The following is a 25,518-nucleotide window of genomic DNA, read 5'->3' as shown; positions in this document are numbered from 1 at the left end:
TGGGAGTGGTGCCCTTAAGAGTCTGTGTTTTGTACCTTTAAATGTCTTTTTTTTTATTTGGAACCTTATGGTTGATCAATGATATTAATGATATCAATGGACCCGAATGCACATCATTTTAGAGTGAAGTTTTACACTACATGCATCTTTCTAGGCACACTGAAAGTACAAATGATGCACCCCTGAGGGTACCCAGCGAAAAGGAAAGGTACGGTATAGTACCGCTTTTTCTGAGTGAATATTTAAAGGGCAAATTGTGGGCAGTAGTCACTGACTGTTCATAACACAGGCTATTCATTTAACCAGTATATTAATTCAGCAGTATTAGTGTATTTTAGGAAATGACTACCATTATTTCTCATGAGGGTCTATTGGAGCTCCCCTCACAGGCCTCACATTATTCTGTTCTCTGTGCAAATGCAGCCTCTATATCATTTTCTTGAAAATGCATTAGTCTCTTCCAGTCCAGATCCCTCGAGAAGGAAGCCCTAGGTATTCTGTTCCACTTATTCTCCCCGCTCTTATTCCACCGTAGCTACTGCCATTTCTGCCCGGCTTTCTTAATGCCACCGCTGCCGTAAAGTCTTCAGACTGTTCGTTTTCTTGAATGCAAACGTGTGGTGGGTTTTGTAATGCATGCTGTGCTTACTGTTGCACGAACGTGGCTTTTAGTAACACAGGCGTGGGTCATGATTTGTGTGCAAAGTTTATTTTCATCAAATGTAAATAGATGGAATTCCAACAGTGAGTGAAAAATCCTGTCAGTCTCCACTATGTGGACGAAGCCTTCCTGAACGATGAAAAGAAAAAGATTCCTTTGTGTACATAATGTATTTTAATAAATCTGAATGCTGAAAAACAAACAACTGTATTTTGAATTTCGAAATTAATATGGATATTTATTGCCTTCAGTTTTGTATTTGGACTTCTGAACTACGCCGCCTCTCGTTGCTACTAAAATCTGATTCGTCCTTTCCAAACAGCGTCTTTAACATAAAAAAAAGATTACGAAATCAATAAGTTACAAACCAAATGTCCATTTCCAAATGTTTACTTTATGTACAGTATCACGGGACTTTCACGTTTTATACTGTGATTGTATTTCAGTGTTTTATCCATCAGAAATACAATATACTCAACGTACAAAATAAAGACGTATTTTGTTGTCTGTAGCAATTTGTGGGTGTTTTGTGGGGAATCTGATCGAGTGAGACTGGGGAAAGTTCCTGGCGACAGTGTCGTGGGGTTTACAAACTGGTGTTTTTATTTAAATACACAGAAGCTGCGGATATTGGACAATTTCTCAGTATTTAATAAAACTAAACCCACTTGGCTTCGGTTCCCAGGCTCGGTTACAGAACTGATGCTGTAACCGTAATCTCATACTGAAACTCCTTCCATGACTCTTAGTACTGTTTGACTTTATAATATTCAGGTATCATGATTTATAATTCCACTATCCAGAGTCACGAAGAAGAGAACGGGTTCCCTTTGAGTCTGGTTCCTCTCGAGGTAAGGGAGAACCGTTATCTTGTCTCAGGGAGTTTTTCCTCTGCCACAGTCACGTCCTGCTTGCTCATCAGGGATCTAAATCTAAATTTCTATAAAGCTGATTTGTTTCAATGTCTATTGTTCCAAGCGCTGCGAAAATAAAATTGAATCGGACTGATTCAAATCTGATGTTAAATCATCACATTCAACCAGGTGTGCTCAAGCAGAAAGAACACAGAACTATGCATTGCTGCATCTCTTCAAGATCTGATTCTTATGCAGGAACGAGCCAACATCGCATGCAGATACAAAATGAAAATAAAGTAAAAAAAAACGGGCTTGAATTGATAAATCATATAAAGTATACTGTCAGTGTGGCGGGTCTGTTGTCTCAGGTGCTGGAGAGGCTTGCTTCTTTTTGACGCAGTCTTTCCTTCTGTCATGAGAAAAAAAACAAAACAAAAAAACAAACCAATAACGCATTATGTTTGTCCTTCTTAAAATTCACTATCTTTAAGCTGGACACAGTATACACTGAATAAGTACACACTACATATAACCTATGATGATTCTCTCTGACAGCAATCAGTTGTGACCCTAAAATGAACCCAGAATGGCTTTAAAATCACTGCTTCTAGAAACAGGACAGATGGACCTTGTTTCCTCTCATAATAACAAGTTTGGTTTTGGAGATCTGCTTCCACAAACAGCATATTCCACAAGTGGAAATCAATTGTGAATGTCAGCTTCTGGCTCCATCGCATCTCAAGTCAGTGTGATAATGGTTATTCTATTCCCTGCTGTGGTATTTATTTTATTATGTCTTTATTCTTAATATTCTTTATGACTGGTAATAAACAGTAGAACAAAGAGAGACTCTTACCAGGCCGTTAGCATGGACCTGCCTGGTCTCCACTTTTTTGTCTGCGGTGAGGTTGCGCACTGACTGCTGGGCTTCTCTCAGCCTGCAGTGTAGAGAAATAGCTTGGCTAAAAATGAAGGCTACACAATCTTCCAGTAACCACAAATTTAGCCAATCAGCCACAAACAAACAAGCAGCGAGGGTTATGTTTTTAATAATGACTTGACTTGTATGTCATACAGAATCATGTTCACTTGACGCTGCAAAATGTGTAGCTTAAATTGCTACCAAGTCCAGGAGTAAAAAAAAAATAAATATAAATAAATAAATAAATAAAAAATTTGAATTTCAATCCAGACCAATGTTCAAGCTTTAGTCAACTATGGGAAAGTTTTTCACCTCTCATTGGAGATGGCCTTGTTCTCCTTTTTCCATCTGGTCTTGAAGTCATTGCAGAATTCAAACCAGAGCATAAAAACATGGCCTGGTAGGACATCCTGCTCGCCAGAACGGGGCTTGATCCCAAAATACTGCACCAGGTCATGGAAGCTAAGCGACGGAGTCAGAAAGAAAGTAGAGATGAAGTATACTCTGTGTGTAGAAAGGCTGAATCTCAGATTATACACAGACATAAGCATGCAAGACTTAACACAAAATGACTGCTTTATTTTATGAAATTAAATACTTTTTTTTTAATGATACTTTATACAACATTACTGTTGAATTCTGGAGTTAATTATTTAATAAATTTTCTATAACAGCATCTCTGACAACAGTTCTGGCTGCAAGGTAAATCAAGGTTTATATGAATGCACTTTTCCTAATATGTTTCCAGTCTATTGTGACTTACAAAGAGGACTCGTATGCCAGATGCTCCACACTAACGTTTGTATGGTGAAGCTTACCTTGAAGGTGAAGGAGACTTTTAATTGAGCATTTTTTTATCCGAAGTATGTAAATATTTCTGACACAGAAATGTCTTCAGAACTGAGGGGTTTGCAGTTTCTTGCTAACATGAAAAGCTTGTCGTCGTATTAACTTCAAGACCGAAAACGACGGCAGATAATGGCAGATAACGTAAATGGAAAAGGGAAAGGCCTGTGCGTGCGTTCCACGACATTGAATGAATAAAATGGACGAATAAAAAAAATGGATAAAAAGTATGACATGCTGTTATTATTTAAAAAAAAAAATAAAAATAATAATCCTTACATAATAGAGTGGATTTACTAGAAGCACTAAATGACATCATCAATAATTCAAAAGTATTCAAAAAGTAACAAAAATGAAAAGAATGTCATACCTTTTTTGGGCAGATATGAGATGATGTTCAGTTGCTATTTGTTCTTTTTGGGCTGCAAAAACCAAAAGTATATTTCCATGCTGAAAATCATTTATCGTTTATAAATAGTTCTAGAAATGAACACATATTGAAAACCACTTCATTCACTGAGCTAGTGTTTAAAATGAGTAATCATTTGTGATTATTCATACCGAGGAAGCTGTCATCAATACACAGCTACCACATGACAGAAAATGATTTGTTCCATGTCCTCAGTCATATTGCAAGTTCTTCGGTGTACAGGCTTTACTCAACTTTTAAAGAAATTATAAAAATGAGCAAATAAGTTGAGTCACTTGGAAGTCTTGCTCACTGCCAAAGCCTCTCCGATCCCTATCTGTCTGTCTGCCTTCTGAACCCGACTGCTAGCTATCTCACACAGGTAGTGAAGACCACAGACAGGCCAATCACAGATATTCTCCAGGGCAACTGAATGAGATCTTTACTGTGCGGCAGAGATAATGGAGTAATTATTGTGCGCGTTTCAGTCTGTACTGTCTTGTTGACCTTCACTGCAGTATGGAATAAACCCACTTTATGGGTTTGGAAAGTATTAAGATGCGTTCTGTTTTGCATACTATATTCTACACATAATAACCAATAATGGCAAAGCAAAATTGTTTTCTTTTTTTTTGTTGACATTTTTGCACATTTATAAAACAAAAATGGAAATCTCTCATTTAGATTTATAAAGACCCTCTATTCAGAAATTTCTAGAAGAACATTCGGCAACGATGACAGCTTTGAGTCTTCTTGTGTGAGTCTGTCAGCTCTGCACACCTGAATTTGGTCATGCTTGCTCATTCTTCCGAGCAGATCCTCTCAAACTCAGTTAGATTGGATGGGGAGCATCTGTCAACCGCCATCTTCAGGTCTCTCCACAGATGTCCTGTGGGGTTCAAGTGTGACAAAGCCACTCCAGCATTGTCTTGGCTGTACGTTTCAGGTTGTTGTCATGCTGAAAGATTAAACTTCGTCCTAGTCTGAGGTTGTGTGCACTCTGGAGCAGGTTTTCTTGGGCCTGTTTGATGGAGTATTTCTGAGGTGGTTGTCCTTAGGGCAGGTCGTCACATCTCCGCAGAGGACTTCTGAAGCTCTGTTATTTGATGCTTGGTCACCTCGCTCGTCTAGCCCGGTTTATCCAGAGGGCCGGCTGTAGGAAGAGTCTTGGTGGTCCCAAATTTCATCCACACAACGATGGTGCCCACCATGCTCCTGGCTCCTATATCTCAACACAGCTTTCGAGAAAATCATGGACTTCATGGCTTGGATTGCACTCTGATTAGTGGGACCTTATACACACACACAGGTGTGTGCTTTTCTAAATTATGTTGAATCGATTGAATTTACCCCATGTGGACTCCAGTCAAGTTCTCCAGACATCTCAAGATATCTCAAAAAGAATCAAGGGAAGCAGGATGCGTATAAGCTCAATCTGGAATGCCTTAGCTAACTCAAAGCAAGAATACTTATCCAAATGAGCCACTTCCATTTTTGATCTTTAATGCATTTGCAAAAAAAAAAAAAATTCTAAAAAAACAAAACAAAACCACACCCTCCCCCCTCCCCCAAACAACAAAAAACATGTATCCACTGTACAGTATATGTACAGTGTATATCCTCAGAGTTGAGAATACCTTGTCTCAAACTGAGACCAAAATGAACCTGATACACCTCTTCACATGATTGTGATTGTGGGAGTTTAAATCATATGACAAAAAAACAAAAAAAAACACTTTTAGGGTCTTCATGAATACTCTTAGCTGGCAACCAGAACTAAGAGGAGAATTGCTCATTAAAGTAATCTATTCTGCTATTTTAATGCATGGCTTACCGCTGGAGATGAAAGCTTCCATTTTCTCCTTGAAGGGGTAGATGTATTCTTGAGATGATGTTAACCACACTCTTTGGACGTCCTTCTCACAACCTGTATGAAAAAAAAAAACAAAACCACCATCTAAAAAGCCATATTTATGCTTCTGAGTTTCAAATTTGATAAATATATTACCTTATCCTTATGCTATGTTACTGTTTTACCATTCCTTGACGATCTGCGACGCTGTAAAGGTTGTTATTATTAACTAAAGTCATTTGACAATTTACTAATTACAAGTTATATTCGCCATTGTTGTTAATCATTATTATTTAATTGGCAGCATGGTGGCACAGTGGGTAGTGTTGCTGCCTAATAGACGGTAAGCCCAGAGGTCCCCAGTTAGCGTCTGAGCTCGGGTTACTGTCTGTGTGCAGTTTCTGTGCACGTCCTCCGTATGTACAGGTGCTTCTCAAAAAATTTGAATATCGTGGAAACGTTCCTTTTTTTCTGTAATTTCATTCAAAGAGTGGAACTTTTCGTATATTCTAGATTCATTACACATAAAGTGAAATGTTTCAAACATTATTTCGTTTTAGACTGGATGATTACGGGTTACGGCTCGCGGAAATCAAAACTCCAGCATCTCAAAATATTCGAATAAAGGATTTATAATACAGAAATGTCGACCTGAGAAGACTCTAATCAGATAATTAACTCAAAACACCTGCGAAGGTTTCCTGAGTCTGTAATCTCTCAGTCTGGGTCAGTACACACACAATCACGGGGAAGATGGAAGTCAATGCTGCGTTTCATTTGGAAATCAAGGTTCCAGAGTCTGGAGGAAGAGTGGAGAGGAACAGAATCCGAGCTGCTTGAAGTCCAGTGTGAAGTTTCCACAGTCGGTGATGATTTGGGTTGCCATGTCATCTGCTGGTGTTGGTCCAGTGTGTTTTCTCAAGTCGAGAGTCGATGCAGCGTCTACCAGGAGATTTTAGAGAACTTCATGCTTCTACCTGCTGACGAGCTTCATGGAAATGCTGATTTCCTTTTCCAGCAGGACTCGGTACCTGCCCACAGTGCCAAAACTTCTAGTAACCGCTTTACTGACCGTGGTGTTACCGTGCTCGATCGTCCAGCCGACTCGCCTGACCCGAACCCCATAGAGAATCTACGAGAGACACCAGACCCGACAATACAGACGAGCTGAAGACCGCTATCAAAGCAACCTGGACTTCCAGAACACCTCAGCGGTGCCACAGGCCGATCGCCTCCATGCCACGCCGCACTGATGCAGTCATTCCTGCAAAAGGATTAAAACCCCGACCGAGTATCGAGTGCAAAACTTAACATACTGTTCAGAAGGTCCACATTTCTGTATTATAAATTCTTTATTCGAATATTTTGAGATGCCGGAGTTTTGATTTCCGTGAGCCGTGAGCTGTAATCATCCAGATTAAAACAACAACAAAAAAAGGCTTGAAATATTTCACTTTATGTGTAATGAATCTACAATATATGAAAGTTTTGCTTTTTTAATTAAATTATGGAAAGAAAATAACTTTTCCACAATATTACATTTTTTTGAGATGCACCTGTACATGTGGATTTCCTCTGGGTTCTCCAGTATCCCCACGCCTCTAAAAACATGCCAGTAGGTGGTTACACTAAATTACCCCTAGGTATGAATGAGTGTGTGAATGAGTGTGTGAATGAGTGTGTGAATGAGTGTGTGAATGAGTGTGTGAATGAGTGTGTGAATGAGTGTGTGAATGAGTGTGTGAATCAGTGTGTGAATGAGTGTGTGTATCAGTGTGTGCATGGTGCCCAGAGATGTCGTTCCTCTTCATGCCCTGTGTTCCTGGGATATTCTCCAGAATCAATGCAATTCTTACCAAGATAAAGCAGTTACTGGAGATGAATTGAATATTATTTACTTTAAAAAAAGGTTTTCAGAATTTGCTGTCAACTTATCATTAAGCTACAAAAACTTTTTTTTTGCATGACTTTCCTTCATAGCTTATTGTATTCTCAAAGCACAAGAAAGATAAGTGTACTTTTTTCTTTTCTTCAAATGAGGCAGGGGAAGACGCTGCACCTGTGGTGGAGTCAGAGGTTCAGATACTGTTTTGTGGCACCACTGATGGCGGCAGCAGATAGCTGCCACTCCCCCCTGTGGCACCAGGCCGCGCCGTTTGTTCATCGTCAGTTCAGTCCAATCCGAGGATCAGAGGGGCCAGACTGCTGTCCCAGTCATAATAGACAGAGATGGGAGCCCAGGCCTGCTGGATTCAGTCCATCTGCATCTGCCTCTGATAAGACTACACATGCCACTGTTTTCATTCAGCATTTGTGTAAACTGTGGGGCTACTGGTTATGCAATAAAACCCCCAGGATACAGAAGAAGATTACTTAAGCAATCTTCCAGAATGTAAACAGTGTCGTATGTCTGTGTGACAAAGATGTCAGAGTCTGAGTAGTAAGTCCTTAATGCATTAAGAGACCTGAATGCAAAAATTGCGATATACAACGCATTAAAAAAAAAAAAAAAAAATCTCTGCTGAAAACAATACAATTCCCAGAGTGACTCATTTAAATATCAGAAATTCCCTGTACCACCAAATGGCACAGGAGATAAACGCGAAACGCGATAAATGTCAAAGCGAGAGCGAGCGTAAACTATGTGCTCGGGGCAAACAAACTAAACATGCCGTTGAAAAACAAAACAAAATGACATAAAACAAAAAAAGACATGGTTCATTGCAGGTATGAGGGAGGTTCAAACAGTGAGACAAAGAGGAGAACGTGATGGGCCAGATTTGGCAGTCTCTCAGTCGCCCGATAAGGAGGGCTTGTTGAGAGCTAAAGAAAAGAATCTCTGACACAAATCTGCAGGGCCACACTGAACTGAAGCTGATACAGTGTAACAGGAGAACTGCGGTGCATCTGTGCAGAGATAGAGAGCGGCCGTCGGGAAGATAAGCTGCTCTTCCCTCGGATTACATAAGAACAGCGGCACTGCAAGCCTGCGACCCTCAACGACGACATACGCAACAAAGCCCTGAAATCATACAATACCAGAACGCATCAGATGGGCAGGATTAAAGACATATCTAAAAGGCGCCATGGCAAAATCACAGAGACTCCACTTTGTCTAACATGCACAGATCATCATAGACACACACACACACACACACACACACACACGCACTTCAGTGAAAAGGCAAGCTGTACGTACACTACAGAGAGATATGATTACACACAAAATGCACTATAAATAAACTACAATAAAGTGGAGGTTAAAGTAGAGAAGGAAAAAATATATAATAGGGAAAAACATATTCAAGCAGGCCTTCAATCCTAACGTGGATCTGTAATAGCTTGCTTTAATCCTAACGTGGAGCTGTAATGACTGTGGGCAATGGCCGAGAGCAAAATGCTTTTCAGTCTATTCTGATTAATGTCAAGTCACAGGGTTGTAACCTTCCCAGTCTTGGGAAAGTGAATCACTGTGAAATACTGACCATGAAACAAAGGCATCAGAGCATTGAAACCTCCAAACACAACTGAGACAATGCAGTAACAGGACGAAAGTTGATCGATTACAGTCATGCTAACAATCGGGACTATCGGGTGATCAGTAGATCTCATGACAATAGCTAGAATTCCATCCAACCATTTTCTGTACCACGGGGAGCCTGGGAGTCTATCCCACTGAACTTTGGGCACAAGGCGGGGGACACCCCGGACAGGGTGCCAACCCATAGCAAGGCACAATCACATACACATTCACGCATTATAGACAATTTAGAGATGCCAATCAGCCTACAACGCATGTCTTTGGACTGGGGAGGAAACCCCCAAAGCATAGGGAGAACATGCAGACTCCACACACACAGGGTGGAGGAGATAGGGATCGAACCCCCAACCCTGGAGGTGCAGGGTAAATGTGCTAACCACCAAGCCACTACGCCCCCCAATAGTTAGAATTGTTTAACTAAATAAAAAACCCAAAACAAACAAAAGCAACAACAAAAAAAAATAGTGCATGGTGAGTTTTATGAGATTTTGTAAGGGCCTTGCTCTCACCTTCAAGGTCTTTGCCCAGCTTACGGAGCTCTTTGGAAAGGTCTTCAAACTTAACTTGGGAAGCAAGGAAGACATCCTGAGGCTCAGGCAATGGAAACACACAGTTTTCAGTCCCAGCATTCTAAGGAGAGGGAAAGATTAGATAAACAAAAGCAAAATATTGTTCTTGTATTTCAAGTAAAAAAAAAAGAAAGTTTAATACAAAAAATATACCTTATTTACCTTATCAAGATTGCGTAGATAGTAAGACACTACATAATCCACCAAACTTATGCGGTTATCCTGTGGAGGTTTTTTTGGCAAAGAAACAGTAGTGCTTTTAAAGTCTTTATTGAGCACAGTGAGTAATCATTCACAGTGCAGGCTGGAAAAAAGTAAGTGATCCCTTGAATTTAGTAGCTCGTAGATCCATCTTTAGCAGCAACAACCTCCACCAAACGGTTCCTGTATCTACTTATAAGACTGGCACGATGATGAGGATGAATTTTGGACCGTTCCTCCAGCGCAAAACTGTTTCAGTTCATCAGTATTTTTGGGCTGTCTTGATTGAACAGCCCTCTTCCGATCATGCCACAGGATCTCAATAGGGTTAAGGTCAGGACTTGCTCATTCCAAAACATGACTGTTCATCTTTTTCAGCCATTCTTTAGTTGATTTACATGTGTGTTTTGGGTCATTGAGTTGTTGCATCACCCAACCTCTCTTAAGCCTGAGGTCATGGACTGTTGCCCTGATATTCTTGTGAAAAGTATCACGATACAGTTTTGAATTCATTGTTCCCTTAATGACTGCAGGATGTCCACTCCTATGGAGAGTAGCATCAGTCCTGCTTTTTTTCTTCTTCATCCATTTGTAGTCAGTTTGTCTTATTGTGGATTGATGAGCACCCAGGTCTTTAGAAATGCTTTAGTAGCCTTTTCCAGCTTTGCGCATCTCTATAATGTGTCTCATAAGGTCTAAAGTGAAAGCTGATGCGATCGAAGCATGGTTCACATGAATCATTTGTTCTTGATGAGAATAGATTTGTCAGTAACTGACTTTGTGTGTCTTTATTTAAAGGGCAACGCACGTGTACAGCTCACACTTCCAATCTCATCTGCTTAATTGACTCCAATTAGTTTTTGTAGAAATTGTTAGCACAGAGAATCCCTTACGTTTTCCAGCCTGCTTATATAATATAATATGCTTGATAAGGACCTGAAAACTAGTACTGCGAGTGTATTGATCTACATTTATATGTGGATCGTATTCTTGGAAAAGCCTACCCTGCTCTTAACGTCTTTGAGCTTGGGGAGAATCTCGAGGTCAAAGCCATCTGCCTGGCCTCGGTTTCTGCTCCCGCCATTCATGTAGTTCCCGAAGGCAAGGACCAGCCCCAGCACCTCTCTCACACTGTCTCTCTCCAGTAGACCCTGTCACGGTTTAACACATGACTATAAATATTCATGTCCACTCCCACCGTTCCCATGAACCAGTGGAATCCGTGAACACCAACGTAAAGTTCATGTTGCTCTTGGATATTCTAAGTATGGCATTTGTAGGACATTTTACAGTGCATATATGCTAGTCAGAATCAATCCTCTAAAAGATCTGGAATTGTAAAGAGTCTTGTGATCATATCATTGATATCCATAATATATTATCATCGAAAGCTGCATTGCACCTTGCACACTTGGAGAACCATGTTTGTTTTGCGCTGGATAGACGCAACAGCGTCAGTGAACGTTGACTGAAGAATGATACAGCGTGCTCTCAGAGAGAACTGGGGGATCAGAGAGAGTTCATACAGGAACCTGAAAGAATTAATGAACAGTATGACTTACAGTGTGGTATTGAATTTCACAGTTTGATCCCACAGGATGAACACTAAATATTTGGCTGTTTAGCTGAAAATGTCATATTGATGTCTTATAAATATCTGGACATATAATTTGTGATAAGAGGAATTGGTATGGTAGCAGTGTAAATTGTGGAAAGGAACACTCATCATGCAGCAACTTTTCATGTAGTTTCATAATCACTGCCGTTATGTTTTATGTCAAGAGTGGATATGTTACTAATCTCGCTAGTATCTCACTGTTCAGGCTTGTCCAGCAGTCTGACATGCTCTTCATCTGAAGTTTCATAGTGTTTTCTTATTCTCGTCAACTCTTCAGGCTGAGCTCTCTGAGGGCCATAAAAAAAAAAGAAAAAAAGCACAGCACCCAACAAAGTGAAGTAAAATCACCTGAAAACAGGACTATCCAAATACGTAGCTATTCAGTTATCAAATCATGTGGAGAAATAATTTGTGGATGATTTTTAAACAGACCATTTATTCCTATGAACCATGGGAAAATACTCATTTAAAGCGATAAAACAACAAGCCACGTCTCGACTACTTTATAAAGCTAGGTACTACTTTTATCTTGAAGCATACTGCAGACATTAACAGTTTACTGTAAAATGTAAAGTGTGTGAAATTTAAGTCTATATATTACTTGTAACCCATATTATTTGTTAATGACATTAGTCTTGGAGCTATGGTGAAAACCAAAGAAGCAAACTTCAGACATTAAACAAAAATGTCTTGGCTGAGCAGCTAAATTTGGGGTTTAAATTTCATTTTCACAGAGCTATTTCTTTTAACTACTAGGGCCAGTTATCCATTTTCCATTCCTATTAATGAATAAGCTGCCAGTGTAAACACTTCAGTAGCATAGCACGGGTTTATAGTGGTCTCCTCACACCTAATTACCATACATATATGAATTGTGGAAGGGACACTTACATTTTCATACAGGGCTTCAATAGCATCCAGATCAACCACAGAGTTGTCCATCATCAAAATTGCTATGAGGGGAAAAGTATGTGTGTTAGTTTCTAGATTAGCTCATTTTGCTATTATCTTCCAAGCCAAATATTTAAATGTCAGTTCCATGAGTTCAGACTATTAAGATTGGTTTGTGGTGTATTCCCCCAACTATAAACCCATGTTTTATAGCACAGGCGAACATAGGCTGGACCCTACTAGTATTCTATACTGTATATTTTAGACAGATTCCTGCTTGCACTAGGCTTTAACGTGTCTTAAAGAAAATCTTCCATGTTTAATTTCACTACTAGTGCAAGCGCTATAGTTGTATTTAAAATCTCACAAAAATACCTGTTCATGACCTGTGTACTTAAAACACTAGTTTGACTGTTAGAACTTGTATAGACCGCTAGGGGGCAGTCTTACCTGAAATGGTATGAAATACAATGCAAACCAAAGTAGAAAGGGAATACATAAAACATGTGGAAAGAGGAGGAAGGTGTGTAAAGAAAGAAAGAAAGAAAGAAAGAGAGTTGTATGGTCAGTATAAATTGGTGAATATTGTTTACTTTGAATTCAGGTATGTCTAGGTTTTTATATTTTAGAAGATGTATGTCAGTGTGTGAGGTCTGAGGCACATGGAAAATTGTCTGGTATTTTGCAATGTGGAATTTGACATTTGTCTACCATTTTTTTGTACTGCAGATGAGGCATGCGTGGCCCACCATGCTCCTGAAGTAACTGGAGTGTGAAATCTGGTGAATTTATTTAGTTTGGATCTTAGAAATGTAGGATTATGTTAACAGCCGGTGCTGTTTGATGATGGTTGAAGTCTTGGGGATTTATTATGTGGCGGACTCCATGTTCCTCCCAGCACAGGAAACACAGACACCCTGCAGCAAGACACTACCATTCAAGCCGTTACTCGCGACATTACTGCTCAGAGAATTTTCTTGTGATTAGTTTAGTCTATCATGTTTTTGAATTCTGTATTAATGGTCAGTTTCCCGTGTATGTGGATGCATACAGTATATACTGTGGAGAGAACGTGGAAAAGCAGTTTAGAGGAAGCACGTGAAAAGAAAACCAGTGCTGGGCGATGCAGCAAATTGTTCAAAAATAAATACAATTTTATGCTTCACTTCTTAAACTGCCATAACTTCTTCCCTGAATATTGATGACTTTGCCACCATCTTTAACGTGATGATCTGCCAGCTAATCTGCCCATCTTTCCCGTCCCATGTTACTGCACTGCACAATCCCTCTTACCTTCCCATGTCCATAAAGCCTTTTTCTGTAGACTAGATCCTGCTGCTTCTCTTGTTTAGCAAATGTAACAACTGCCTACTGGATGCCATTCTTCCAGAATGCTCCAGCCCATATCACAAGACAGCACCTTCGTCACTTCCATCATAAATGACTCCATAACATCTGGTCATGTACTCACTGCTTTCAAGACAGCAGTGGTTATACCCACCCTGAAAATCACACACTAGACTCATCAGAATTGAGGTGTGTACAGGACTGTAGTTTTTTATTTTTATTTTTATTAAATCTCACTCCTGCCCACTCCTAAAATAATTCTGAACCACTCTGACTGACACTCATGACCAATTCCGACATGGAGGGGATCCACATCTGCCCATGCAGACTCTCCACTGGTGTCTGACAAGGCTCAGTTCTGAGTCCTATTTTATCCTCCTTTATACCAACTCTAACAGTGAGGTTGTATCCTGACATCTTGGCATATTTGCCAGACATCATAATATAAATGGCAGCTCATCACCTTAAAAAACCCTGCAAACTGAGCTGTTGTATATCCCTGATCATGTATCCTCACGACTTTGTGTTATCCCTGGATAAAACTCTTGGATCACCTAACCTTGGAGTCATTTTGGACAACCAACTACTGTCCTGTTCTCTCATTGCTAACCCGACTCAGTCGTGCAGGTTTCTCCCTAAAACCATCAGGAGGATCTAGCCATTTCTCTCCACTCAGGTCGCTGTCCAGTTCAGTGTCATCTTGAGATTGAAATACTGAAACTCAATTTCGGCAGCAATAATGTGTAGCTATGGTGGCCATTATTCTTCTTCAGGATTGTCAGGTCTGATGTATAATAGGGCATTTTTCATGTAACACTATTTAATTTCATTTTGTTGGCCAATTAATAATAGGCAATAAAGCCATTGCAAATGGGATGACTTGGCTTGTTTTTTTAATGTGTAAAACTCTGCTCCGTAATGGCACCCAGGTGGTGGAATGAACGTCCCCTGGGCAAAATAATAGCTGAGTCCCTGGCGTTTTTCATACTTTTAGTTCACTAAGCAATTAAATGAGCACTAATTAACAACAGAACCTGTGACTTGTACTGTCTTTGTTGCTGTAACATCCTTTGCCGCCAAACTTGTCATTACTGTAAAGCAATGTCTCTGGTACTTACCTGGTATTGTTACTTATAACGACACGGTACGATTGAAACGGATGCCTGAACAGACCTCGCACATTTCAGAGGAATCATAGTTATGTGATTTATTATGGGAAGAAGTAAATGGATTAGGTTAAAAGACAAGTCTAAAATATTTTATAACATATGCTGAATTGGATAAGCAACCAAGTGTTACTGGTCTAATGCAAAAGAGGTAGAATCTTGGCTAATCGTTCTGTACCAGTGAGAGCTCTCGGTTTCAGGCATTTTATAATTTTTTTTTTTTGATTAATCTAACATATGAGGCCAATGTCGGAAAGACCATTTGGTTATATAACAGAAGCACTTTCCAAATAAGGCATTTCAATGCTATTACTCAGACAAGGCAGTTCAACTAAGCGGAATAAAAAGCCTTCAAAACCAAACTTTTTCTACTGGATACTGTCTAAAATCAACTGGTTGACTTGTCTTTCACTCACCTTCCAGCCCAAACATGAAATGTTCCTAGCGATGTACTTCATTCGAACTGAAGACTGAACGATGATCGATGGTTTACTTATGTGGGGTGACGTGGTGCTTTTGCATGTTGTGTTCAGCTGTGTGTGGAAAACCACTCACCCTGCTGTATGTCCTTCATCTCTAGGTGGAGACTTGAGATTAAGATGCCAACAGCTTGAGAACGCTTGCTGTCCAGCACCTTAATGATCTGAAGGGACAGAAAGGTCAAAACACACTTCATTTGTCAAGTGTCTTAGAGTGTTTGTCTTAGGCAAGACCGGGAACAGTTAATAAATACAAATGGGAAGAAAAAAAAAACAAAAAAAGTCTCACCAAGAGTAACATCACTGAATCTGAGGTTTTTATCCCAACATAATTACACATCAGTTTCAGACAATTAATGTCTCTCAGTCAAATTTATTCTGCCTGCAATAGAGACTCTATGAATTTAGCTATTAAAATATGATATCCAACAACAAAACAGTGAAACCATACTATTACTGTCTACCTGAAATCAAAGCAAAAAAAATGTGTTTTACTGAACGTAAAGACCATCTAAATGCAAGCAGTGATGACAATCAGTAAAACAACTCAAGCACCTCTGAAGATGATGTGAAGATAATGTGGACATTTTGTTTAAATGATGAAACAGATGAACAGTGGACCAGGTTTCCACTAATAGAGAGTTGGGTAGTAGTTATCCTTTGGCTAATGCTACAAGCCAACAAAAACTGAGCTCAACATGATCCAACTTAATTTATTATTATTATTATTATTATTATTATTATTATTTCCACACTTTTATCAGTAAATAATACAAAAGTGATTATACTCATACTTGAAGACAGGATATTTGTACTTGTTTCAAAATAGAAATGAACACTATTTGCGCTCACTTTAGCCATTGATTGTTCCCTACATTGGAGGTTTTTATAGCACAAAAACCGTTGATAACATTAGGAGGGTAAAGGTTCTTGCTAACCAACACTGCTTACACAATATAATAGTCATCCTAATGTTAGCGAACTTCTTGTTGGACTTGGCTACAATATAAAGCCAAATTTTAGCTTGATCGATGCATTTTATTGCCATTCTTTAATACTTAGCTAGGTTGTTTGTTGATCTGTCTAGCTAAGTCAGCTAGCTACTGATGGGCTACTGATTAGCACAGTGCTTTATTTTTGTAGCTAATGTTGCTATATAAGGATGTAACAGTTCTGTTTTTTTGGTATTTATGGGGTGCAAAAAAATATATCGTGTGGCCGGGCGATTTTCATTCTACAACTTTAAGGCGACTTAAAAACATAGATACTTGATTGTGAACCATACATTGTCTGTGGCATTACTTTTGCTATTTTACAGAATACTGCCTTGTAAATTACAGAGGGCTGTATAAAATCTGCTGACTAATTAAGGTATAAATGTTATTCAGCCATGTAAAGCGTCCTTCAATCACCCTTATCCTGATGATTAGACAGGATCGTATACCTTCTTGGCTTTGTCCGTCTTCTCGTAGGCCTCAGATAGGGGTTTCCTTTTGGCGGGTGAAGCCATTTTAGCAAACAACTCAGCAAACTCATTAGTATTTATTATGGCCGGCTCCTTCAGCAAGCTCCACAGGGTATCATTTCTAGGAGAAGAGACAGAGATGAAGACAGATATCCAGACACTACTCAGGCTTGGTATAAGCCATTATCCCTCCCCCTGTTTTTAACATAATCCTGAATAATTGAGGGTTTTTCTTCTCGTTGCAAAAGGCTAGCAAGATTCAGTTTATACACTTCAAAGACAGCAGCCAGGCAGCCTACCAAATACTAAGCAAAAGCAAAAATTAATGGAAACACACTATTACTGTTTCTGGGTAACCATGCCTGAAAGCACATAAAATCAGTAGGGGGTCAAATACGAGTGCTCTGGCTTGCTAAACTTTTGCTCCCACGAAAACAATTATAGAGCCAGCAAGGCGCTGCGAGGCTAAGCTTGACTGGGTTCAGCTTTGGCTTGTTGGTTGCTCAGTGAGGGAAGAAGGCTTTCAAGAGGAGTCAAATAACAGTGCAATAGCAGAGCGAGGGCCTGGAAACAGGATCCCACAGAAATCCACACCACCACTAGAGGTCCTGGAAGGTCTGCTTATTCTACTACTGGCCCCAAAGACAGACCTCAGGCTGCTGCGGTTAAACTTATACCGCCCCTGATGTCTGATCAGGAAGTCTTGAAGACGTCTCCTTCCTGCTTTCACACACTGATCTGTCTGTCTTTGAAGGGAGTGATGAAAGATGATTTGAAATGTCTCAGTGATTTTGCAATGGAAATATTATTATGTAAGCGTGAACAGGGTGTAGCAAAAATAAATCGCCAAAAGCCTTAAGGAGTCTGGTTGTATCTCAAAGTTTCTACATACTGTAGACCCTTACAAGAGAGTATTTCCCTTCTACCAAGGGTTCCAAGTAAAACTCCTTAGTAAGCTAAAAATCCTTAACAATCCAAAGACCCCTCGAGGAATAACGAATTGGATTTTTTAGACGTCTCTCATGTGCGTGTTAAGTACTACCTGCTGTTTTGAATCTGTATCCGTGTCCAGTAGAGTGGCTTCATTGGGCAGATGGGTTCCACTCTTGCCTTTCGTTGCGGCCTCTCCTCAGCTCTACAGAGGAATAATCCACCTCCAGTAGGAGGGGAGGGCACAGGGCCTGGTAGGGGTGGTGGAGGACAAAGATCAGCTCTGATTGTTGGTGGAAGTGGTGGTGGAGGAGGTGGACCATTGGCTTGTATGACTGGTGGGCACTTGTCTGTCTGAGCAGGTTTTGAAGAACACTCTGAAGGACCAGGCAGTGATGGTGAAGGCTTTGAAGTTGTTCCACTATCAAATCCTGACTGAACAGACGGTGGCGGTGGCGGCGGCGGCAATGGAGTCAAAGCAGGCTCCTGTTTGCCGGAAAGGCTATGGCTAATTGATGCAAGATCAAGCTTTTTAGGCACATTTGATTGAGGGAGAAGGTCTTTGTTAAACTCTGGCTTCTCCACAGGCTTAATAAAAGTCTCTCGGTCTGTCTGGATGCACACAGTGCGAAAAATGCGAGGTCTGAAGTTGTCTTCTGTTGACACAGCCACATCTCTGAGTTCACCATGCGAGCACTTAGCAGCATTTTTCAAATCCGCAATTGCTGCTTGCAGTCTGGACACAGATTCCTCATTCTCCTCTCTGAGGTGGTAGAGCTGGAGCTTAAAGTCAGCCTGTGTAGGATCATTTTAGGGAGCCAGAGATAAGTTTGGTAAATCCTTTCATAAACATTGTTGAGCATGTGCATGACTGAAATAGCTTAAATGAATGAAAAAAACAAACAAAAAACCCACAGCTCTGCCCGTCTCACAAACTTTATACTTGTTAGGAACATCAAATTATTAGTTTAAGATTATGTCTTGTTTGTAACTTGCCTCTAATGCCTCCACCTCTTCTTTGCACTCTCTTTTAAGATGTAGAAGAGCTGCCTGATGTTCTGTAAGGACAAAATACCAAACACTCAGTTTATCCAAAACATTGCATGTCAGTGATAGCCTTGATGTATGAAGAGCTGTAAATCATCCATCGTGTATATACTGTGTATGTAGTTCACAGCAAACGTTTGTATACCATTAGGACAAAATGAAGAAGGCAAGCAATACGTTTGGTGTATTAGGTTTTAAAGATGATACAGATGTGCTGTGCTGAAGTTTGCTGGTATGTTTTGGGTCCACTTGTACCTCAGAGGGAAAACTCCCCGCAAATCAATACGGAATTATTCTGACTGATCACCTGACTGATATCCTATGATGAACATTTTTATCCTGATGAGAGTGGTGTTTTACAAGATGACAATAACCCCATCGACAGGGCTTAATGGTGCACAGGATGGTTTGAGGAGTATGAAAATGATGTGAATCGTATGCCATGTCCTTCTCAGTCACCAGATCTCAACTCGGTTGAACACCAGTGGGAGAAGTTCGATCAACATGACAGACAACACTACCACCCTCATCAACCCTGTCTGAGTTTGAAGAACGGTGTTCATCCCACCAGTACAGTTCCAACCTTGTAGACTCTATGCACCTGCAGACGTATTCACCCAATGAAACTTAGAATTGTGCTGAGCAACTAATGGATAAGGATCTTGCTCAATGGTCCAACAGTGACAGTTTGGCAGTCCCTGGTTTTGAACTAAAAAACTTCTAATCAATAGCCCAGAGCCTTAACCACTGAGCTACCACCACCTCTATGCCCGGGCACAGTGAAGCCGTTCTGTTGATGACCTTACTAGGACGCAATATTCTTTTAATTTGTCACCTGCCTGTATATATCATAATACCTAGATCTGCCTGTCTGTTTGTCTGTCTGTGCTGTAGCATTACAATTTCTCTTCACTGGAACTAATGGGCCCAAACCTGTTCCTTGAAGACGTGCCCCTGTGCACAAAGTGAGGTCCATAAAGACATGGTTTTCCAAGGTTGGACTGGAAGAACTTGAGTGGCCCTCACAGAGCCCTGACCTCAACCCCACTGGACAACTTTGAGATGAACTGGAATGCTGACTGCACCCTCTCTCCAAACATCAGTGCCTGACCTCACTAATGCCCTTGTGGCTGAATGGGCAAATCCAATCAGTGTACCTCCAAAATAGGCCTCAATAAGACAGTGACCACTTTCTAGAAGATGGCAGTACAGTTATATAGGTGAAATGTAAAATAATAAACAATATAAAGATATGGTCATTGTTTTTTTTTTTTTTTGAAGTCAACAGAAGCTAGCTGTTTTAAAACCAAAGCCAAACAAATGCATCCCTTATGTTCAGTGGTTCTTTACCAAATCACACCCCTTGAACACATGTACATATAATACTAAGGCTAGAATGTCTGAGTGCAAGTGTTGGAGGGGAAAATTTCTGAAATGACAGTCAACATGATTAGCTTTTTCTCCAGTTTGCAGAGTATGGGGCAGCCACAGAGATGCTCCTTTGAGCAGGTATTTTATTGCCAGCTACCTGAATGTGAGAAGAACTTCACCCAATATTACTAAAAGTGTTCTGACATAAAAAAAAATAAAAAAAATAGCTCACTCCACCTTTAATAAATAGCGTAGTCATATCTGAGATATGACTATTCCTACAGTGTGTACTAAGGTGTGTCTGTAGACTCTGTACCGTGCTGGATTACAGGATATTTGTCTGGTAGACTGCACATAGAATGTCAATAGTAGCATGTGATGATGAAATAACAAAACGCACAACGTTTACCTGGTTTACTTTACATGAGTGCATTTTAATACAGTTTGTTTATTTTGGAGGAAACCAGAGTCTGACTATGGAACCGCGGATGATGTAATTGATTTAAAAACAGTCTCTAACCCTCGGAAGAAGCAGTGGAGGTGGAGGGTGGAGGTGTATTAGCATTTGTTTGCAGAGTGTTGTACCATAACATTAAAAAAGCAAATATTTCACTCTGGACAAACATTTGCTTTACTTTTCTCACATGTCCATACGCATGCATGGCAACCACTTACCAGCCTCTGTGTATTTTAACCCAATTTTCTCCTCCTTGTCTATTGGCTTTGGAGGGGGCCATACAGCCTGCAAACGCCCCGGTGTCCTCTCCTCGCTCTCAGGAGACTGGAGGAGAAGACAAATCATATCATGTATATTTATTAATACGGCATAACATTTCAAGTAGTCACTTCCTACGATATTGTATAAATGTAAAGTCAAGGTAAGAGTTTGTAAAAATGCAAATGAGTTTCAATGCCAGTTTAATGAACAGTGTTTATAACATGATAAACCTGGACTCTACAACACGTTTCATGTAGGCTTCATTTATTACATTTAACACTTTAGTTTGTATTCATAAATAGAATTTCAACACTACATAGTAGTGCACAGTGCAGCATTTAGTTCTGGTGTATTTGAACAGGTGAAAGCCAAATGCAAACAAATACAATAAGAATAACTTGGTCATACAATAAAATGGTTAAAAAGTTACATTAAGAACATGCAAATATATTTTTTTTAATTTCCGTCCCTCTGGGGGAAAGGTTCCGTTAAAGGTCCCGTGTAAAATTCTTCAGTAGAATATTTCCCTATCAGAGAAGGTTTCAGTGAGAAACTTTAAATATGTCTGAAAAAGTTAGCATGGTTCTCTAATTTGAAATATGCTTTTACTTGTTTTAATGGACAATGCTAAAGTAATTTCTAAGTGCGTACTTTTTCAAAGATGGTCTTGTTGTCTGGAGACTTGCTAGAATTTCTGTCAAAGATAGCTCGGATTGTCTCTGGGTTGAATGCCCTCTTTACAGCATCCAGGTCGATATGGTCTGAAGTGTCCCTCTTAGCTGGTTTAGGGGTAAAGAAAGCTTTGAAAGCATTGAGAGCTGTCTCTGTATTTGTTAATTTGCCACTTTCCACTGGTGAAGCAACATCAGGACCTTCCACACTTTCCTCTACGGGAGGCATTTCTGCTACTGGGGTCTCGCTGCTAGGTGACAGTGGAGGACTTGCTATGGGTTCCTGTGTTTTTTTTGCTCCTACTTTGGCAGAATCAAAGCTCAGGAGTTGAGAGAGCTGCTCAAGGATGCTCCCTTTAGCCTCAACTTTGGGATGTTTCTCAGAGAATAGTGCCCGTTTAACAGAGGCCCGTTTCATCAGGACAGGACTCTTTGGTTGTTCAAGGGTTAATGCTTTTTTCTGCTGGTCATGCGTTTCTTTTTTAAACCCTTTCAGTCCACTAAAGATGGACGGTAGGTGAGGAGGTTTCTCTAACTTTAGGCCCGGAGAGAAGGTAACTCTTCTGGTACGCCTCGAAGCATTTTCCGTGTTTGGTGGCTCTTCTATGTTCCCAGGGGCAGAGGGAATACCTAAGGACTCCGAATTGCTGTCTTCTTGTAATATATCATTTTTCTCTTCCTTCATCGCTCTTTCTTTGTTTTCTCCCTGTATTTGTACCGGGTTATCACTCTCATCTTTTAGCATTGTCCCTCTATCTTGTCCACCATTCTTCTTCATTTCTAGCTTACTCAATTCTTGTACATCATTGGTTCTGCTCCATTTTTGTGTTTCATTGAGACTGTCTGGAGTTGTTGGCTCTAATTGTAATAACGCTCGATCTGACTTGACTTTGAGGAATGTATCTCCAGTTTCTGAACTGGATTGCCTGTCTGATTCCACATGACATCCATTACATGTGTCTGGACTTAAGGAGCTCCAGAATTCCTCTTTTTGTTGGACCGTATTATTGTCTGAGTGTGTGCACTTTGTATTTGTGCCAAAGTCTCCATTCGGTATAACCAGATTGCTTTTAAAAGTAGACATGGCCTGATCTGCCTGATCTGAGACTGCTATAGTAGAGATTGGATTGTTCATGTCTGTAGAACTTGTTTGAAATATATCCTCTGTGTATGGTTCCTCATTGTTGTTCATACGCGATGGTTCCTGGGTTTTGGTCTGCATATGTTTAGCCTGATTTGTCCACTCTTGACAGTTCCCCTCATGTTGTGCAGTAGATAATACCTCTGCTTTGGTGATGTTAGTTGCGTTGCCATCTCTCATAACTCTGTCTGGTAATCCCTCAGCAATCTGTTTGTTGATACAGTCCGAGAGATCTCCACTTCTGTGGCTCTCGTCTGGTGCTGTGTTACTCAGACTAGCATCATTATATTCCTGGCTAAATGCTTTGGACAGCAGGTCAGCTTGACCATCTGCCATCCTTTGGTCACCCTGGCATGCCAAGGACGAGTCTTTCCATGAACTGTCATGTTCCATATTGACTTTCAGGTCCATGTCCAAGAATTCCTTTCCAATATGAGTTGGTGTTTCTTGATTTTTTGCTTCAACTTGGTTCATGTTACTATTAATGTGAGTTTCAGCATTATTATCCCTTATTTGCTCCAGAGATGATCTCTGACCCAGATTGTTATGGTTGTTGCATTCATCTGTAGGCTGAATTGTTTTTGCTAAAACAACCTTTGCCTCTATTAAGACTTCTGTCTCCGATGTCATCTTGCTATTAGTTTCACTCGAACCATCCAGTGCTTTGAGATCTTTTTCGACAGGTGACTCGTTATCAAATTTAATAGTGTGAGGTTTTTGGATGCCGATGTTTCGAGATTCATCGTCTTTCTCGGACAGGGAAGAAAAAGATGAAAGAACCGGTGTGTCTTCAGTTTTCTCTGTACTGTTGAAAAGCTTGGTGAAGTTGTTAAAGAACGAATTGGCAGGATAACTAACCATTTTTTCCAGGCAAGGCACTTTTTAAATCCAAGTATTTTATGTTTTACATGCAGACTTCAACATTTCATTAAGCAGAATAGTTCCGTATTATTTGCATTTGCATCGAATCGTTTTTGTTGGCATGCAACATTCATTTCCATTCAAACTCGATTATTGAATCCTTTGTTAAATAAATGTGTTGGACTTCTAAAACTTTCCACCGACATCTGTTATCTAGCTTTTATATGTTTGTTCACCAGAAATGTTCTCCACGCCTTCCTTTTCCGGTATGTTTGTAGTCGGCTTGATGTCCTTGACTTGTACTGAAACTTCCAGAAAGATGAAGTCAGGTCAAAATCACACTATGAAAATTATGCAAAATCTCTGTTTGTCTTGTCAGTCCCAAGGAGATGTACAAAAGACAATCCACAAATCTTTCATTCGATCTGGGAGTAAATTAATTCTCCAACTGATACGGACGTTCCAATTGATTTTTCTTTACCTTCTCTCAGTCATCTCTTCGCTCCAGTTTAGATTGCGTTATACTAGTAGAATAAGCAGGTTCTCTTGCTATTAATCCATATGCCACACAGGAACCACCACACAACAAAATGATCTTATTTACACATATACACTCCTTTCCCCAGTGCAAATGCTCCACCTTCTCTTCTTTTCCTAGTGACACAATGTTTGCATACACCCTTCTACACACTCAAACGCACACAGGTCATGGCTAGGCAGTAAAGCATGCTCTATTCACTAATGATAATGATAATGAGTCTTTATTGATCACGTATACATATGTACAGTGAAATTCTTTCCTTCACATACCCCAGCATGTTAGGAGGTTGGGGTCTGAGCGCAGGGTTAGCCATGATACAGCGCCCCCTGGAGCAGAGAGGGTTAAGGGCCTTGCTCAAGGGCCCAACAGTGGCAGCTTGGCAGTGCTGGGCAGTGCTGGGCAGTGCTTGAACCCCCGACCTTCCGATCAGTAACCCAGAGCCTTAACCACCAAGCCACACACTCTACTGCCATCACCGTGCACCGTGCACCGTGGCCTCAGAGGTTAGTTGTATTTTTCTTCTGCCAAGCCAAATACTGGGGGGAAAAGGAACTGCTACTGTGCAAATACTGGACACTATAAGCATAATAGGAGTTTGGAAGACCAAAACTCTTGTTAACCCTTTAATTGTTTGCTCAACAGTCTTTACTGGGAATATTAAGTAGAACATTTATTGAGCCATGTCAACCACATTTATGCAATACTTAAGATATGAAATGAATGTTGTATATATACATATATAAAGATATATTTTTTAAAAATATAAGCCTGTTTTTTTTTTTTTTTGCAATTGTCTGATATCCATGAGAGCAAAGTATTTTTGTGAATTTTTTTTTTAAAAAAAAGATCAATAAGATAAACAATAAAGACAATTTTTCACAGCCTTCTTTGCTCATATTTTCCAAGGGTGCCGATATTAGTGGAGGACACTGTAAATAATCAATGCAGGGTACTGAACATACACTTTTACCATCAGGAACCATTTGCCCAAGGATCATTAAAATGACTGGTTTGTTAAAAAGGCATTCCTGTTATCACCAAAAGGACCTAAAAAAATTTTCACTGCTATTTCTGTCATAAGACCATTAAATGTTGAAGAGTATAACTACATTATATTGACAAGGAGAAACGTTTATTGTGCTCTGTTTGATCTAGTGGGAACTCTAGTGTAAATATGACTCAGTCCTTACTACAGAATCATGACAGACTGAAATGAAACCTTCTAATTACAAATAACCCTTCAAAAAAGTGTCAGAGTGCATAAGAATATTTGCAATACAGTTCAAAAACTACCATATGTCCCATATACGCTCCCTTTCCATTATATAGAAATGACATCAAACATATTACATCCATTCATCCATCCATCTTCTATACCGCTTTATCCTTTTCAGGGTCACGGGGGAACCTGGAG

At 40.0% G+C, this 25,518-nt stretch overlaps 1 protein-coding gene across 1 annotated transcript; it reads right to left on the bottom strand.

Annotated features, from left to right (window-relative positions):
- Positions 1–836: 836 nt before the first annotated feature.
- fmn1 (formin 1) lies at positions 837–23,113 on the bottom strand. The gene is made up of 17 exons (XM_053614861.1): positions 21,542–23,113; positions 20,848–20,953; positions 18,751–18,812; positions 17,867–18,549; positions 16,804–16,945; positions 15,436–15,523; positions 12,368–12,429; positions 11,675–11,763; positions 11,261–11,390; positions 10,863–11,009; positions 9,820–9,879; positions 9,598–9,718; positions 5,530–5,622; positions 3,657–3,708; positions 2,753–2,902; positions 2,375–2,456; positions 837–1,927 (listed from the first exon to the last, which is right to left on the bottom strand). Exons 1-17 carry the CDS (start codon positions 23,111–23,113, stop codon positions 1,883–1,885), a joined length of 3,684 nt encoding a protein of 1,227 aa, XP_053470836.1. The 3' UTR covers positions 837–1,882.
- Between the last annotated feature and the right edge of the window lie 2,405 nt (positions 23,114–25,518).

Source organism: Ictalurus furcatus, chromosome 25 (genome assembly GCF_023375685.1).
Source record: "Ictalurus furcatus strain D&B chromosome 25, Billie_1.0, whole genome shotgun sequence".
NCBI lineage: Eukaryota > Metazoa > Chordata > Actinopteri > Siluriformes > Ictaluridae > Ictalurus > Ictalurus furcatus.
The sequence above is the reverse complement of the archived record's forward strand: the minus strand, read 5'-3'. Positions and strand labels throughout refer to the sequence as shown.